We start from the raw sequence: 19,371 nt of genomic DNA on the forward strand, positions 1-19,371 counted from the left end.
CTTATACACCAGTAATTTTGTGCTTCTAATGTGTGTATGTGCGTATACACATTTTAAGAAAGGAAATGTATTACACATTTTACGAAAGGAAAAAAATGTATTAAAATTACGCTGATGGCAACCACTTTGAGCACCTCTTGTACTTGCAAAAGTCAAACGCGACTTCTATTCATCTTCTGTTATCGGTATATATTGCGTATTACAATTTTAATACAGTTTTCCTTTCTTAAAATGTGTATACATTTTTTGGCACCGTGTGTGTGTGTCCGTGTGTGTGTGTGTGTGTGTGTGTGTCAAAAATTGTATGACAGAATGCACTTGAATTCACCGTAATTTCTAAAATAGATTGTGCAGGACTCAGAATGGGGGGAGCGTGGCAGAGGAAGGAGTATGGTGACAGGCAATAGCCAGTAGCTGGGTGCTAGTTCCAACAAGTGGTGAGGATTCTCACTGAGTACAGAAAAGGAGCCAGAAAGTTAAGATATAAAGGCAATCCTGCCAGGCCCTGGAGAAATCAGGCAGTGACACTGGAAGAATGCAGCTTCTTTTGGTGTAGTTCCCTTCTTTTCCAGATCCATGAGCATGTCTGGCTAGGGCTAGTGAATTAACCTCTTTCAATCAGTTCATTTTTTCAGCTGCCTTAACCACTGCTTCCGGCACGATTGATTTGAATCGACTGCACAGTCAATCTGACCTCTCATTAAAACAGATTGAAAACAATGAATTGGATTTTTTTTCTCTACCTGTGCCTGGGCAGCCTCGACCTGTGGGTAAACTCTTGGTAACTTAGCAGCAGAGTCCTCCCGATATAAGCGCTCTGAGCCTGAGGGGGGCCAAGAGGGACCAATGCGCATGGCTTCTGGGCTTGGGATGGGGTGGGAGAGGACATGAGGACAGCAAGGAACATACCAGGGAGAACTGCCAATTCCGGGAATTTTTGAAAAATATTTGCATAGCTGGCCTGCTAAATCAAGAACGAACCTTGAGAGCCTCATGTGTCCAAGGCAATATCCGCTTTCTAGTTTGAAACGTATCTTGCCCACAGCACATGAGCAGGGCACATCAGTTGAATGAATGCATATGCACGTGGCTGCAGGCAGCAGGAGGAAACCAGGCATCGGGTCTGGGCAACACTATCCACTTCTCACCTGATTACCTTCCTCCTTTTACCATTTTTGCTCCTTTCTGTTTTCCTGGTGTCCTTACCTGAACTCGTCCTCCATAAGCCTTCTTAAATTCTTCCACAATTTCACTGCTTTCCCTATGTGCATTGTTTTGGGTTTTTTTACTCAAAGAAAATGGAAAACATGCAAGACTGAGAGACCTTCAGTCCAAGGCGAGATGCTTTTTCTTCCCTTCCTTCCAACTGAACTGCTATAGTTGAAGCAAAAACCAAGTTGACTCTCTGATTAGATTCAATTCATTATAATGAGCCCAGAGTGCTTCAAAAAATGGAGTGTTTGGGGTGATTTGACAATTCATTGCCCAGGAACCTTAGGGAGAGAACTCACTAAGTCATCCAGCAATGTGGTCCTGCAGTTGTGTGGTCTGTGAGGAAGAAACAGAGCTTGGGTTTGTAATTAATTTCTGGAGGGAGAAAAGGTGGAACAAAGTACTCCCTTGATTCTTCTAGAAATAAACAGAGGAACCGAATGATGAAGGACCCTTTTGATAACTGTAGGAGTCACCTCCTAATACTTTTCCTTCTTCCTGAAAGCATTTGCTCAGGTTTTTCTTCCCACAACTGCTGAGCACTACCCTGCCCCCACCCCCGAATTCCTCCATCCCCATGGAGGAGCAGGAAGACCCATGGCAGCTCTGACTTCACCAACTGCCTCTACAGCATCCTAACAGCTTCCTGACCCATCTGTTAATTAGCCATTTAAAAAAATTAAAAAGCCACACAGTTCCTCCCTCAGAATGAATCTCATCTCCAAGACACTAATGAATCAACTCAGGGCGAAGAGGAACAAATCTGATTGTGAGACATCTAGGCTGGAATTGAATGTCACCAGGGAGCCAGTCTCCGAGGGCATTCCCTGGGCTGAGCCCCTGCCCTTGGAGAACTTCGGCAGCCCCTCATTGAACAAACAGCCCCAGGAAAGCATTGCAGAAACTGCTTGTGAAACATGAAAAGCTGTGGATGCCTGCGGTCCATCAACTTGAGCCTAGGCCTTGACAGGTAAAAAGAAGGGAAAGGTGAGTTTTGCATCCTGGTGGGAAACGGGGTTCCAGCTGGGAAAGATGGGTGCCTGATATCCAGTGGGCTCTCCGGGTCCAGAGCACAGCATCCCTCTGCCCGTCTCTTTCTCTTCCCTGGAGTCCAGCTCAGTGTGACTATGCTCATCTATTAGAATCACCCGGGAGCTGAGTTTCCACTACAGACCCTGACTTCTCACATGGAAGCAGGATGGCAAGGTCTAACCACTTCTGGAGACCTCCTGCAGGGGCTGGAGAAGTGAAACGAAGCCCTGCCCTAAGGAATGTGTGTGCCTGGGCTGGCCAGCCTGGGAACCCCAGGAGGAGGCAGATGGCTGATCTCAGGGCTTCACCCCTTCTGACACTCCCACAGATTTCCTTTCAGTGAGGCAGTTCTCCTCCACACTCGGCCCCTGCTTACCCAACTCCATCTTCAAAAAGAATCACACGAGAATCAGCTCCTTGACTTTTCAGAAAGGAAATGTCTTTGCTGAAGTATTTCAAGGAATAAGTAATTGCATAGCCCACTTTCTCTGCTGACCTCTGAACAGTATACCTTCTTTCTTCACCCCCTCTTCCTGGGAAAACTCATTATGGTGTAAATATTTATATCTTTTTGCCACCACGCTCTCCTTTTCCCTACCACAATTCCCTAACGAGTCATCTTGCCCAATAAATTCCCTGGAATAGCGACCTTTGAGGTGTGAGCAAAGTGAGACGAATCATGGTGACACACGCACGCAGGAGTCAGTGAGCAGCTCCCTGCAATGTGCACATTCACCCTGACACATCTGGGAAGCGGTCAAGATTGGACACTGTTGTGTCTGAGTTATCCAGTATTAAAACGTAAGTTTCCCCGACCTGCCCAAGGTCACTCATGGAGTGTCCTAGATGGATCTCTCACACTCTGTGCCCTCCTCCCCGCAAACACAGAGACTGGCATTGTCCCCTACCTAACAAGCACCAGTACGACGGTTTCCAAAGCTCTGACCAGGCGAGACTGCAGCTGCTGGAAGAGGTGCTGTGAACTGAATAAAATCAGGAGGTGAGTTTGAGGGAGAAACATTCCATATTTACATAATGGTCTGAGGGCTGAAATTCATCTCCCTTCCCATGGTTACCGCTCTTCCCTGACCCCAGAAAGAAACTGCCCCCAGTGGCATCACCATTGAGCCATACACCCACACATACACCGTTCATCCTAGTTTTGGGGGAGGTGGTCAGTGGAGAGGGGAGAAAACACCACGAGGGACAGTGATATCTCCAGGGTCACGGGCCAATAGAACGCAGGCCAACGCCAGCATCTAAATACCATCAGCATCCTTCCATGTAATGATGAATAAACTCAGTAGGAGGTGGCAAAGTCAGGGCAGGGGGGCAGCTGTCTCTAAGAGAGCAGAGAACAAAGGCTCAGAGAAAAAAGAAACCCAAAGAAAGGTTTGTGGGAATCAACCAGAAAGAGGCCACAGCCAGAGCGGAAGGTGTGAGGAGAAGCCAGGACCACAGGAGAAGGGAAAAGGAGACAACCCTCAGGGCCTGGAAACAGAGACAGAGGGATGATAAGGACCAGGTCCATATGCTCAGGAAGGTGCTTGCCCACAGGCAACACCTTCTCTGTCTTCCAAGATGAGCCAAAAGAGAGAATTCTTTGTCAGATAAGACCCAGGGAGTGTCTTGTCCTTATTTTGCTGTCCATCCCACCTGCCTTCTGCATTTGAGACCAGGCACTGACCCCGGATCATTTGTCACAATTCCTCCATCAGTTCCCAGGATGAGTCCAGGCACAGACCCACTACCTGAGAAACAAGGTGGGAGTTGAATGGCAGGCAGTGGCACGTTAGGGTGATGAGTGAGGGTTATACACGGGACTCCTGGAAACACCCTAATTCCAACACCAGAGTTTCTCAGGACTGAACTAGCCACACTTTCAGGATTTTGACTCAATAAAACCTGCCAGGGAGTATCATCTTTTCTCAACATTCACAGTATCAAAGGGGGAAAAAAATCATGCCTAGAAATTTCTATCTGCCTCTCTCTCTCTTCATCAAGGTACAGGTGATGAATGACCACAGCAGCGAGGGAAGAAGGTTTTCAGGCCAAAAGGATAACAAGCAGAGTGCAGAGATGAGCTAAAGGTGTACAGTTCAGGGTGAGGGGCTCCTGGGCAAACTCAGAAGCAGGACTGGTCTGGGGGCGGGGTGGTCCTGGTTACTTGGGCAAATGCCAGAAACGGAGGCATTTCCTAAGGCAGGATTTGTTCCCTAAAAGGACTCTGTTGAACCACATCCAGCCGTTCACCATCACAAGGGGACTGGAAGCAGAGCTAAGTTTATATCCCCTGGGTGCTTCATTCCTGGAGTTGTAAAAAGAGGCTGGTTTCCTGTTCTCTGGGCTTTGACTTCCCAAAGGGCTTACTGGCAGCTAGAGTAGTCGGGTTGGAGGCAGTCAGGGTGAAATCAGGGACTGCCATATTTTGAGCTCTTGGTAGAAGTTTTGGTAGGAGGCAGCCCCCACCGCCTCCCTAATGTAAGCAGTGAAAGATGCCCAGCAGGTTTCACACAGCAAGAAGTGTTAACTCGGAGAGTCCTGCCTACAGGGTTTAAGAGAACAAGTCCTCCAGGCTCAGCAGGAAAGACAAGCAACCCAGTTGCTTTACAATAGGAGACACCACGTGCCCTTGGTCAATGTGGGACAGATAAATCTTTATTCCTTCCTCACCCAGGAGGCCTCCTTTACATATCTCCTCCATCTCTAACACCATCCAGTTCACACACTAAGTCACTTGGTACTCTTTCCTGCAGGGTTCTAACATTGGTCAGTTTCCTATATTGAAGAAGCTCTGGTTTGACTCAAAACCAAATGTAACAAGTCTACACCAAAGTGCCTCCATGCCATGAAAACTAAACCCTGGATCCCCATCCAGGATTACGGAATTGGTAAAATTCTTACACTCGTACTTCATGGACTCCACCAATCCTTACTTTGCTTTGTAAATGCCCCTAGTACCTCGAACCTGTGTCCGGGTTCTGAAGAAACGGAGACGAGGGTACACGAGGCGCTGATTTATTGCATGTCAAAGCAGCAAGGGTGAAATTGACTTTAGAGACTCCGCAGAAACATGGTGATGCCACGAATGACGAGGACAAGGGAAGCACATTAAGAGGGATGGGGCTGCGGGGGACACTGGGGGGTGGGGAGTGGGCACCCGGCAAAGGCTCTCACCTGTGGATGTTCATCTCCCGCGGAGGGCGGTGGGCCTTGTCATAGGAGACCTTGGCGAAGACACCGGCCACGATGACGAAGGCGATCACCCCGCAGGTGATGTAGACGGTGAAGTTGGTCTTGTCCTTTTCCGGGTCGTACTTGTTTTCGGGCCCCGGCGACACCACCTTGGTGCTGGGCGTCTGTACCCACCCCGGGCTCTGGTAGTTGTTGCACTGGCGCTGGTCCAGCTTCTCGTGGCGCTTCTTGCAGCAGAAGCGGTAGTAGCAGGTGCCGCAGCAGTACAGGTAGCCGCTCTCGCTGTTGTTACACTCGAACTCCTTATCGTACTGGCCGCTCACGTCGTAGTAGCCCCAGCACGTCTCGTAAGTGACGGCCGCGCTGGCCGCCGCCACGGCCGCCGCGGGCTGTCCCCGCCGGCTCCCCGCCTCCGGGACGCCGGACGCTCGGGCGGTGCCGTTCAGCTCACGGCCGCCCCGGGCCAGTGCGCCCCCGGGCCGCCGGCCCCCGACGGCAGCGGCGCCGGCGCTCAGGGTCCGGTTGGCTGCACGGCCGCGGGCGCCTTGGGCTCCGGGCAGCAGGTCCAGGGACTCCAGCGAGAGCATCAGCAGCAGCAGCAGGAGGCTCCGCAGCGCCATGGCGGGGCCGGGCGGGAGGGCGCGAGGAAGCTTCCGCGGCAGGCCGCTGCCCCGGCCGGCGGGCTCCGAGGGCGACAGCGCGGGCCGGGTTAGCGGTGCAGGGCGGTCAGCGGCGCCGGGGCGATGGCGCCATCGAGGCGCGGACGATGGCAGCGGCGACGGCGGCGCGCGGTGCGCACAGACCGGCCGGGCGCGGGCTGCTCTGCTCTCACGCTGCGCGCGGGCTCCGCGCTCCCCCTGCGGGCTCGGCGCGCCTCCAGGGCAGCCCCATCCCCCGCAGGCAGCGGGAGCGGCCCCGCGCACGGATCGGCTCAGGCAGGACCCGGAGCGCGGCTCCCGGCGGCGGCGGCGACGTGGTCCTGTCCCGGCGGGTCCTGCGGGACAAGACGGGGAGCCGGTCACGGGGTGGGTCGATTGGCGCTCCCGGAGGAGGGAGGCAAGAGGCAGGCAGGGAGGGAGCGCGCAGCCCTCGAGGAGCTAGGCTCCGGGCCGGGAGGGGCGCGAACCCCGCTCCCAAGACGGGGCCCGGCGGCCCTGCGCGCCGGCCACCGAGGGCGCACCGGCCGCCCCCGCCGGGCACCGCTCGGCTGCCCAAGCCCCCGGCCGCCGGCCCGGCAGCGCGCTCCCGCCGCAGGCTGGCTCCCTGGGACGGAGCCGGCTGCGGCTGGGGTCGGGCAGCTGGCCTGGGGAGCGCGGTCGCTGGACCTCACTCACTCACCATGCCCGGCTGCGACTGCAGAGGCGGCGGCGGCCAGGCGGGAGCTCAGCGGCCGAAGCGAGCGAGCCGGGAGCCGCGGGCTCGCCGCCTGCACTGGTGCCGGAGCGTGTGCGAGAGGAGCAAGGGAGACACACGCACTCACACTCCCGCACACAAGGGAGCGCCGCGAGGGGAGGGGAGGGCAGCCGCTCACCGCCACCCACGTTTACACGCTCCGGAGCCCGGGGAGAAGGAGGGCTCTTCTCTGCTTCTCCCACCTCGCGGCACTTGAAGCTCCGCGTCACCAAAGCCCAGGACACCCGTTAATCAACATAGCGAACCAGGCCGGCAAAGCGGGGCCGGGAGCTTGGGAGGGAGTGCCCCTTCTGGAGCCGGCCCGCAGGAGACCAAACCTCCCCTGCCTTTGCTCCGTCCAGCCCTGGAGGCGGGTCCTGGGCTGTGCGCTGCCAGAGCTGGAGTTGGGGTTTCTGCAAGCCTTTGCTTCTCCCTAGTGGCGACGCTCGCTGCGGAGAGAAGAGGTCAAACCCATTGCTACAGGTTCCTAAACTGAGACCAGGGGTCAAGCGGCTTATGGGAGGTTATTGGGCTGCCGGTGAGGAGGCCCTACTCTCTTCCCCTTGAGCACTCTGCTCCCGCCCTGCCTCCAACAGGTGCACAGGCACCAGACAGCCGCAGCTGTTGAATGGCTCTTATTCCCTCTTTCCACGACTTTTTCCAGAGCACTGAGGCACAGTTAGATAAGCTCTCTGAGACTCAGCTTTGAAATCCCTCTGCTGTAGCTGAAGGGGAGAAGCGGAGTGGATAGGGCTGTTTTCCTGTAAAGTTGCTGGTCTGGTCTGTGAGAGGCTCAGGTCTAACTGTAACTCTCAAAGCCATGATGTTACCCCAAGAGGGAGTCACAATCGTCTCTTTGGTGTATGTGGGGGCAATGAGAAAAAGCAACAGCCACTGCCCAAATCCTGCCTTCATGTCGTGGCCGTGTGGGCAAGTGCCCAGAGAGCTTAGGCTGAAGGCAGAGAGCAGGTTGTGAGACTGCCCATGGGGGTTGGGGAGTAGAGACTGTCCCCAAGGCTGTCCATTCAGTCCCACTCGTGCATGACTCAAATCAAGGATTCCCCCCTTAGGGAAAGACAGAGAACCTCTTGTTGGAACTGTAGAATGGAGAAATTGAATTTGGAACCCAGATTCCAAGGCACCGGAGGGAGACACTGGTCCTAGGATGGTAGATGCACAAACTCCCCTGGCAACTTCCCACTTGCTGTGATCTCTCCATTCCCTCCGTCTTCGTCTGTACTTACTCCCATTCCCTCAACTTCATCTCAGCTGCCACCCTCTTCTTAACAATTCTGTTTTAGAACCATTTATTTGGTGCCTACCCTCTACCAGGCATTGTGCTAAGTGCTGAGATAACAGGATGAAAAAGCCGGTCCCTTTCCTCAAGGAGGGGGAGCTTGGGGAGACAGATAAACAAATGATCACCATATTGTGGTTATTATGTCCCATGATAAAGGTGGCACAAGTGCTCTGAGAGCACATGACCGGCACCAACCTAACCCTGGAGTCAAAAGGTGGGAGTCCACGGTAGCTTTCTGGATAGTTATGAGCAGAATCTTAAAAAAAAAAAAAAAAAAAAAAAAGATTGAGTTAATACAGCAAACAAGAGGGGAATGACACTCCAGCAGATGGAACATCATCAGCAAAATCAGGAAGACATGAAATAGTGAGGCTGTGTGAGCAGGGGATATAGCAGATTAGCATAAACTCTGAGGGAGTCTTCCAAGTAAAGCTGGCAAAAGGACATTATATCTCCTGCCAAAGAACTTGAATTTATTCTACAGTTGATGAGAAACTATTAGTGGGCTTTACGCAAGGGGAAGGCACTGTCAGATTTACACGTTCGTTGGATCTCTAAGTCAACTGGAATAAGGAACACTGCATGGGAGAAGAGCAATAGGGAAGCTGCTCTGACAATCCAGGTGAAAGTCGATGAAGGGATGCAGTAGCTTCCTGGGAGTTAGTTGGTGCCCACAGTGGAGATGACAAGCATAGTCAAAAAAGCAGGTCCAGGACAGCAGTGGTGATGGATATGTTGAAATGCCTTTAAGAGCTCTAACTGAAACCCCAGCACACGAGTTTCAAGCTCAGGAGAGCAGGTAAGAAAAGCATAGGCATTGGGGAATCATAATATAGGCATATACTGGGGGTGCCAAAAGAATGTATATGAGTGAGTACTTTGGTCAGCGTTGCTCAGGCAGTAGTTTGCCGTAATTAGAAGTGTCTGGATGCTGATGGTCACCACTTTGAGCACCTCTTGTAATTGCAGAAGTCAAACGTGACTTGTATTCATCTATTGGTTATCAGTATGTGAGTTGAGCATTACAATTTTAATAGTTTTTTTCCTTTCTTAAAATGTGTATACATTTCTTTGGCACCCTCTGTATATTTAGTAATCACAACATTTTCTTTACCCTCATACTATGTGCAGTTTTTAAGTCAGTCCCTTCCTTTCCTCTACCCGAAGCTTTCACCTCCTCTTTATTGGCCCAGAATTGCCTATTTCATATCTAGGAGCTTTCTCACAACGGGTAGAAATGTGTCTTCCTCCTATGGGATTCTACCAAGATTTGATCAATGGCACTAAGTAAGGGAAAATACTCTGGTTCCTCAGACAGCCACCACCCACAATTTGTTCTGAACTCCTGTGCTCATAACTGGTAGCATCAATTGACTCACAGAAAATAAGTATCGCCGAGTTGGATAGGATCTTAGGGATTATTTATTCCAACCCTTACTGTAGTACACTATATTTCTTTTTTTTTCAATTACAGTTGTCATTTAATATTATATTAGTTTCAGGTGTATAGCATAGTGGTTAGACATTTATGTAACTTATGAGGTGATCCCCCCAATAAGTCTAGTACCCACCTGACACTGTACACAGTTATTACAATATCATTGACTGTATTCCCTATGTTGTACCGTACATCCCCGTGACTATCTTGTAACTGCCAATTTGTACTTCTTAATGCCTTTACTGACACTTCTAACCCTCTATGTTTGCCCCTTATAGTAGTCCAGATTGGCTGCCTACCAACATCCATTTCCCTACTTTCTCCTTCTAGTTTTGATACCTATTGTTGACAGTATGGAAGTGTCCTTCCTTTGTGGATTTGATTCATTAAAAAGTGCCAAAGAAAAATCATTTTTTTCAACACCTACACCAACTTCAGACAGCCCTTAGCTCAAGGAAAGTGACCAAATCCCTGGCTCTGGAAGATTGATCCCAGTTGGGCTGGCTCGGCCATAATAATCTCATTCCCCTTGCCAATGATTTGTTAAGAATGGACATGTGATCCAGTTCTGGCCAATACAAAGTGAGGGAACTGTTGAGAGATTCTGGGGAGATTTTCCTTGCTGTTAAAACTAGTGGAAATTCCTCTACTTTTCTGAGTGTTGTTTCTCTGGATGTTATGATCTTAAGGCAGGGGGTTGGGGGAGTGGCCAAAACCAGTTATTAGTTGAAGCTGATATTCAATTTAATAGTTATTAGTGCTGCTCACTAAATATCTCTGCCATCCAAACCTATAGTTGAATTGCAATTCTGGGTCCATTTGTGAGTAGAAGTAGAAAGTGACTTAGTAGTACTGGTCGATAAGTCATGAGCAGAAAGGATGTGCATTATTTCTGAAGCGGAGCATCTAATTTCCACTTCAAGAAACTCTGAAGTTCTTGTTTTCTTCAGGCATAGTGACCAGCAATGCTCTATGTGGAAGTGGCTTTATCAGCCTGTAAGTGACTACAGTGAGAAGAGGCCCCACACAATAAAAATAGTGCCCCACCATGGACATGTAGCATGAGTGAAAATGTACTTTTTCTTCTTAAAGCCACTGGAATTGGGGTCCGTTATTGCAGCATGTCCTACCCCATTCTGACTGATACACTGAAGATGGCAGATGGAAAGATGAAACAAGCATTATTGAGCCACTCATGGAACCAAGCCCAGGGGTCTCCCAACACTGGTCTTCTAGTAATGTGAAATAATAAAATATCCTTTCATTGAATCCTGTGTGAATCTAGAGTTTCTGATGCAGCCAAAAGCATCCTAATATATGAGGTCTGACAATTAAGTTCGCAAACTCATCCTAGAAAAAGTGCTACATACCTCATTACTGAATATCACTATGGTCACCTTCGAAGTATTCCCCTTGGGAAACTATGCATGGACCTCAGTACCTAGTCCACCCTTCAAAGCAATTTTGGAATTCTTTTTCTGCAATGGCCATCAGAGCTGTTGCTGTATTACCCTTGATGTCCTGAATGTCATCAAAATGTCTTCCTTTCAATATCTCCTTTATCTTCGGGTAAAGAAAGAAGTCATTGCTGGCAAGATCATGTGAGTAGGGACAAATAACTGTTCCAATATAATTATTTGTTTACTGTCTAAAAACTCCATCACAGACAGTGCCGTGTGAGCTGGTGCATTGTTGTGATGCAAGAGCCATGAATTGTTGGCCAAAAGATCAGGTCTAACTTTTTCATGCAGCCTTTTCAGTACTTCTAAGTAGTAAACTTGGTTAACTGTTTGATCAGTTGGCACAAATTCATAATGAATAATCCCTCTGATATCAAAAAAGGTTAGCAACATTGTTTTGACTCTTGACTTGGACTGACGGAACTTTTTTGGTCATGGAGAATTGGCTGACTTCCATTGTGCATTTTGACGCTTTGTTTCAGGGTTGTATTGGTACACCCATGTTTCATCACCAGTGATTACAGGACCCAAAACATTGTCTTGCCTCTCCAAAAGGTCTTGGCAAACTTTGATTCTCCTTTGCTTTTGTTCATCGGTGAGCTACTTTGGGACCATTTTTGTACACACCTTTCTCATGCCAAGGTTTTCAGTTAAGATTTTCCTAACAGTTTCTCTATCAATGTTTACTTGGTCTGCTATGCTTCTCACAGTAAGCTGACAATTTTGACACACAATTCGACCCATTTTTGCACTGTTTTTAACAGTTCTGCTCATTATTGGCCACCCTGACCTCTCTTTTACCAATGGCATGTTCTCTCCCCTCAGAAAACATTTAATTCATTTGTACACTGCCGTTTTCTTCACGGCATCATCCCCATAAACTTGGACTAACATGTCCCTGATTTCAGTTCCACTCTTGCCAAGTTTAACAAGAAATTTAATGTTTGTTCATTGCTCTAGTTCAAACTCAGACATTCTCACGATGGCACACAAAAATACGCAACAACAATAATGAACGCCACTCAGCAAGACACCGCCACAAGTTGACACCAACACAGCTGTGAGATACTGATATACCAAGGTTATGAAGCCTTACCAAGCTGTTTGTACAGCACTGCCAATGGAAGTATACCATGGCAAGTTCACTAACTTAATTGTCAGACCTCATATATACATCATGTAGTTTCTGTCTCCATTCTGACTTTCTCTAGGGTTTCTACCTAGCTATGCAACTTTGTACTAATCATATCAGTTCCATGGAGTTTGGTTTTCTCCTCTATAAAAGGGGGGTCTAAGTGGAGGACGTGTTTCTAACAAGCCATCTCTATTGTCTCTTCCCACCATGAGTCTTTACCATGGCTCCATGGCCCGGCACAGTCTGGTCCTCTGCTATCCTTCTATGCTCATCTCCAACTACTCACTCCTCACTCACTCCCGCCAGCCGCTTTAGTGTCCTTGACGTTCCTCAAAGCTTTTGCATTTGTGGTCTGCCTGGAACCCCTTCAAGCCCCAGATATCTGCAGGGTTCTTTCTCATACCTCGCTGGGTTCCTAGTTAAGCACCACTTATTAAAGAGGTTTCCCTGACCATGCTAATGAAGATAGCACAACCATCACACCGCTACCCAACATTTCTTCTTCCATCATGGTCTGTCTTACCTCTATCATGTGGCATTTTCCATCATGGCACTTACCACTAACAGATACACCTTCATTTAGATAGTTTTTGAAATTCTATTCTCACCTCCCACTAGAATGCCTGCTCTTGTTAGAACTTTGTTGTCTGTTTTGACTGTTGTATCCTCAATACCTAGAACAGTGCTTGGTACACAGCAGGCTATAGTAGACACAAAGAACTAACTCATCTCCAGCTGACAGTTCCTCTAGGGTCTGCCTCAGCTGTAGAAAGTTGCTTCTTCTGGGAACACAGCCTTCCTTCCCTGGGTGGTCCACATCCGTAGAGTAATCAAGTTGAGGATATAAAGTCCCAGCCATTTCAGCCCAATGTAGGAACTCTGATGGGCCATATTTTCTCCAAAGTTCCAGAGCTCCCTAAAGCCAAAGGCTTTGATGGGTCTGTGTTGCATCTGCCCAGTCCTGCTTCCTCCCCCATTTCCACAGGTGTCGATCCCTGAAAACAAGCTTGCATGCCAAAGTTTGTCTCAGCATATGCTACAAGAGATCTGTGCCTGCTCTATAGGCACTCAGCAAATATGTCTCGAATGAATAAATGACTGAATGAGCGAGTCTGTGATCCCCAAATTCCTTCAATGGCATTCTTATGAGTGATCATATAACTTATGCTTTAGCATACCTAGTGACAAGTTAGAAACTGTCTCTTAAGGCCATAAATTCCAATGTTAAATAGTTCTAATAAGAAATTAGAGTACATTGGATTTTGTTATTGTTGTTGATAGGCAAATCAGTTTATTGGCACATACTGAGCTGATAGTTGACTAGAGGCTTTTTCACACCTATGCTAGTTGGATGACTTTTTACATCCATGTGAAATACTTTATAGATATTTTAGTTAATTTTGTAAATTTAAGCCCATTTTTTTTAAAGCATTTTAGGAACCTGCCTTCTAATATGCTGTTTCTCTCAATGTAGTGGACATTTTTTCCTTGCCTCCCAACATTCTTTCCTCTTTCTTTCAGCCATAGTCTCTGATCTTTATTCAGAGATTTACCCTCCATCACTCTCATTCCTTGAGGTCTGCATGAGGTTCCATATGACCCAAATTTAAGTTGGACAACACATCTTAACTCCTTAGCCCAAAGCTAGAGTAAGCCAGACACAAAAGCTCATCCAGTCAGATGGCTCACAGGACTCACGTGAGCAGGACTGAGAAAGATGCTCTCTCTTTCCCCTGGGAGGAGGTAAGCATGTCACTGTGCCAACTGTCTTGTCCTGCGAAGGCAGAACCCAGGGCTGCTTGTGCCCCATAAGAAGCCTGAGAAAGGAGCCAGCAAGATAGTAGGCTAAGCCAAAAAATGAAGGAAACACAGTACTGCTGGCAGCATTTAAACCTTGAATCTAGCTTCATCTGAAGCCTGTCTACACCTGCACTTTTATGTTATCAGAGCCAATATATCCTTCCTGTAATTAATCTCATTTTTATTGGATTTTCTTTCTGCAACTAGAAGAGTCCTAACTGATACAGTTGATCTCACAGTTGATCAACATAGCCAAAGTTTTAAGTGCAAGAAATAGTTTTGCCTTCCTCTAAATGACCTGACATATCCCCTGCTCTGTTTCATGACAGAGGAGGGCTGGGGACTGGGGGCTGGGGATGGAAGGGGTTGGACAGATCAACACGTGGGAGACAAGACAAGTGGCCATTCATAATTGATGTCATCAAGGTGCCTCTAAATATAGAATTTAGGCTAGGACCCCTAGTTTGCTGGAAGCAGCTGGAAGAAAGTGCAGCTATAGATGAGTTTGTTCCTGGCATGAAAACCCACACCAGAATGGGACAAGGTCAGAGGGTAATGACCAGCTGTTGAAGACTGTTACAAAGGTACAGCCGAGCTTACCATATGTTCAAGGAACACATCAATCTCAACCAGTTTTGGAAATTGTCAGAAACTCAGTATCCATTCAGATAGAATACCATAGATGCACAAGATTGGGGGACCTCGGCAATTATTCACAGAACCAGCAGTGTGGATTTGTTAGGGGAAGAGCCCCAATTTTGATGGTGGCATGAGGTATTGGCAGAATGATAATGGGGAACTGAAATAAGAAATTTATGGTCAAAGATTTAGCCAACAGAGCCAGCATGGGGAGGCACATGGAGAGGTTCAATTTGGCGGTGTATTCCCTTGTGTGACTGACAACAAAGGCGACTTGAGGAGCAACACGGGGGCTGGAAGCCATAGCTAGTTCTTAATTGAGACTGAGAGTGTCATTGAGATCGAAAGGATGATGGTCCAAGCCACTGACATGCTTTCTGTCTCAGACAGATCCTGTAGGTGAAACCAGTTATAAGGCACGGGGGGAAATAGCTGTAAGAGGAATTGGGAGCACCAGCAACGGCAGGGGAACAAATCACATTTTTGTGCTAGATTAATGATGGTCACTCCTCCTAACATGAGTTGGCGTCTTTCTGTCCTCCTTTCGAAATGAGGCTGCCCTTGTGACTTGGTTTGACTTTGACTTGAATGGGGCAGAAGTTGCACTGTACCAACTCCAAGTCTAGCCAGTAAGAGGCCTGGCAACTTTTTTTGCATGCTTCAGATCTAGCTGCCATGTAAGAAGCTTGAGCTACCCAGAATACTGAATGACGAGAGGCCATGTAGAGAGAGATTCTTGAAGATGAGATGCCATCTTTGGCATCTTATTCCCAACTGAACTCCCAGCTGAATGCAGCAGAGAATTGGGCCCAAGTGAGACCAGAAGAACCATTCATCTGAGCCCAAGCCAACCCACAGAACATGAGAAGTGAAAGATTGTTGTTTTAGGTGTTTTAAGCCACCAAGGGTTGTGATGGTTTATTACAACACAATAAACAGCTAAGACCATCCACATATCATAGCACAGTCTCTAAATAGAAATATATTAGGACCAAACATCGGTCCACAAGATGTCTGAATCTATTTTTCATTAGCAGCTATATTAGTTTGCTATAGCTGCCATAATAAAACACCACAAACTGGGTGGCTTATAAATGAAAAATTGATTACCTACAGTTCTAGAAGATAGAAGTCTGAAATCAAGCTGTTGACAGGGTTGGTTCCTTCTGAGGATTGTGAGGGAAGGGTCTTTTCCAGGCCTGTCTCCTTGGCTATACATGGCCTTCTTCATGTTTATATCATGTTCTTCTTGTATGCAATTTGGTGTCCACATTTCCTTCTTTTTGTAAGGACACCAGTCATATTGGATTAGGGTGTACCCTAATGACTTCATTTTAATTTTATTACTTCTCTAGAGACCCCATCTCCAAATAAGGTCACATTCTGAGGTACTGGGGTTAAGACCTCAACATATGAATTTGAAGGTGGGGAGGCACAATCCAACCCATAACACCTCCTAAAGGAAGGGTGATGTGCTCTGTATAAAACATTACGAAAATGTGTGCAAATGAAGAAGAAAAGGAGAGAGGCCATGTTCACCACTATCTTTTATTAGAGACATGATAGAAAATGCCAGTTTAGGTTATACTGGAAATGATTGGTCTTTTCCCACCCTTTTCAAGGCTGAAAGCAATTGCTCTAGTGAATTAAGAGAGATTCTAAATAAGAAGCAAAGGAAAGGCAATGTCTATCCCTGACATTCCCCACCTAGAGATGGAATTAAGGAAGTTTGCCTCATGCATAATTAGAACACTAGAATTGTGGCATTTCAGAACTGGATGAGTACACAAGAATTTATGTCCTCCAGACTCTTTCTTCTAAGCCTATATCTCATCAACCAGCCATGTAAAGGCAAGAATGACCTCAAATTATCTCTTTGACTAACCTGGCCTAGGGTTAACTCATCTCTCCATTTATTTATTTATTCTTTATAAATTATTCTGCCAACCAGTCCTTCAATACATATTTAATGAACCCCCACTATATGTAAGTCACTGAGTGGACCCCAAAATACAAACAAGTAAATTATACTTTTTGACTTGTATTCTGAAATCCTACTTAGATTGGATGGAACTACCTTCTCTCTACCACATACTAGATATTATCAACTGAATGTTTGTTCCCTCCTCCCAAATTCATATGTTAAAGCTCTAACCTCCAATGAGATGGTATTTAGAGGTAGAGCTTTTAAGTTTAAGGTAGGTCATTTAGGTTTAGATGAAGTCATGATGTTGGGACCCAAGGATGGAGTTAGTGTACTTAGAAGAAAAGGAAGAGACCAGAACTCTCTCTGCCTTGTGGGACACAGCAAGAACGCAGCCATCTGCAACCCACTAGAGAGTCTTCACCAGACACCAGCCTTGCTGCTACCTTGATCTTGGATTTCCAATCACCAAAACCATGAGAAACAAATTTCTGTTGCTTAAGTCACTTAATCTATGGTATTTTGTCGTGGCAGCCTCGGGTAGGTAAAACACCAGAAATTGGAAAGTAAAAGTACCTTTTCAAGAGAACTTCAGAAATGTTCCCCCACCTCCCTCCCCTCCAGTCTACCAGCTCTCTAGGACACAGATTATTTCAATTAGCACATGAGTTTCACTACTAGAAGGATGCCCTAGCAGATTCAAAGTACCTGAGGAAATATTCTGAAAACAACTGAAGAGCCTAGTGTGTGGGCCACTTGTGAGCTCAGTATCCCTCCTTCAAAGGGCTGCTTTCCTACTGTGATCATCTAGAACTATCAAAAGTGATTTCCTTCATGTTTGTTGCAACATCAGTAGCAATGATAGGTGAATGTGCATGCACTTTTATACTTTTAACTCCAAAATGTAGAAACCTGCTGTTAGAATTGTTCATGTTATTTTTTTAAACTAAATTTATTGAGGTGACATTGGTTAATAAAATGATGTAGGTTTCAAGTGTACAATTCTACATCATCTGTAGAATTGTGTGTTCACCAATTGGTCTTGTTATTGTGGCTATCCTAAGAGTAAGGTTAGATTAAAGCACCAAATGATTGGAAATTGTTTTGTTTTGTTTTGTTTTCTTCCCACCCCCCCAACATACATAAAGCAGTTCTGTATCCCCAGATGAATATTGAGTCACAAAATAGCTCATTTTAGTTGTGAGTCTCCTGGTGAACTTGTACTGAGCCATTTTCAACAGTCATATTTAGTTGGATCTCTGGAATGTGATTTCTTTACGTAGCGTTGTAGTCAGTCACTCTTTGTGGCTAGAACAGGCTAGAACAATGTTCTGTGCTGTAATCCCCTGTGCCCACGGCAGACATCACTAATCGATTATGGAACCCTTTCCCACTGAGACCAGTCATAGCCTCAGAGAGCCCTTCAACACACAAAGCTCCAAATAACCAGCAGCGATTAACTACAGTTCAAATTAATACAAGGAATAAATCCTATTTACCTACAGCTCAGGGAGAGGTGACAGTCAAAATGGTTCAAGCATAATTCTATTACTTTTGGTAGACATGGTTTTAGAATTCTGTTTCAATTATGTAGCATTATTGCCCCAAACTGAAATATTTATGAAAGGAAGGAAGTGAGATCGCAAGGGACACCAACATCATTGTTTACTATATGCTTTTTATTGAAAGACATCACTGGTTTACAGCTAGAGGAAATGCACACTGGGGTTAGCTCTTCCCGCAAAAAGTGATAATGAAGAGTGTGCCGGAGACAATCACCACAGAACCACTTCCAGACAGTCATGTGCGGATTCTGTGAGTCACTATTAACATTTTCTCTTTGGTTGGAATTTATTGATATTTTATTCAAAACCATCAGGAATTAACCTACAAATATATATTTCTTTATAAAATTGAGAGGCCTGTTAATGCGCACATTAAACATAGATGTGATGTTTTCTTGGCATAGGGCTCATATCAACCAGCATTCTACTCATATATCAGTGTAAACTGTTTTTCATCCTTCTTGCCTTACCTTTAGATCACATCTTTTGTCAGATCAAGGTCACTTAGGTGACCTGGAATTTTGTTTCTGACTTCCATGAAGTTAAATGTGTTATAAAGTGTGGTTTCTTCCGTAGACTAGGTACATGTGATAAAAAAAAAAAAAATCCACCAAAAGTAGTTGGTGTGGCTTTTTTTTTCTTTAAAGGAAAAAAAACTTGAATTAACTAGTTGTATCTAACCCACCGATCTATCCAATTGACCAAGCACAAATTGGTAATTAACACAGCCAAATGAATAAACAGCAATTCTTGATTCAGTGTCAAGAGGTGTAGACAGTATCTGATTGGACCATCTATTGGTTGAGTGCCAAGCTAATGATGAATCACTGAAGAGACAAATGTCATCATTAAAATAACTTAGGTAACTGGGCTGAAAGTACCAGTTTTTGTTATTGTTAATTCCATCAATTTTCAAAATTAATAACTTGCTCCTGGAATTACTTCAGCAGACAGATGTCCTTTCTGATATCCTGAGCCTTGATCAAGATACTGAATAATTTCTTTTGCAGACATAACCAGTGTTAAGATAGGGTCTCTTGGAGCCAGGAACCAATTTAAGAAAGGAAGTCTGGCCCGGATGCTTGGCAAGGGAATTTCTGGAGATAGTTGGCCAGAGAATCTAAGAACCATGTTTTCGACCTTTGCTCGAGGGTCTAGTTTTCTCATTTATTTTGCAAATCTTACCTCAGCACCTGATTTCATTTCACCCTCTTGTTCATTTCCTATCCCCCAACCCCCAGTTTCCAGCCCCCCGTTCCAACTCCATCTCCTAGAAGCC

General features: G+C 46.5%; 1 protein-coding gene across 4 annotated transcripts in view; it reads right to left on the reverse strand.

Annotated features, from left to right (window-relative positions):
- Positions 1-6,163, reverse strand: part of SHISA6 (shisa family member 6) — a 303,888-nt gene extending 297,725 nt beyond the window's left edge. For 3 of the 4 annotated variants that reach the window (XM_033091133.1, XM_033091131.1, XM_033091129.1), the window contains exon 1: positions 5,422-6,162. In XM_033091133.1, coding sequence (XP_032947024.1) covers positions 5,422-6,059 — 638 coding nt within the window. In that variant the 5' untranslated portion in view covers positions 6,060-6,162. Of the gene's footprint in view, positions 1-5,421 lie in introns of all 4 variants that reach the window. The other variant, XM_033091132.1, reaches the window with a different exon arrangement.
- Between the last annotated feature and the right edge of the window lie 13,208 nt (positions 6,164-19,371).

Source organism: Rhinolophus ferrumequinum, chromosome 21 (genome assembly GCF_004115265.2).
Source record: "Rhinolophus ferrumequinum isolate MPI-CBG mRhiFer1 chromosome 21, mRhiFer1_v1.p, whole genome shotgun sequence".
Classification (NCBI taxonomy): Eukaryota; Metazoa; Chordata; class Mammalia; order Chiroptera; family Rhinolophidae; genus Rhinolophus; species Rhinolophus ferrumequinum.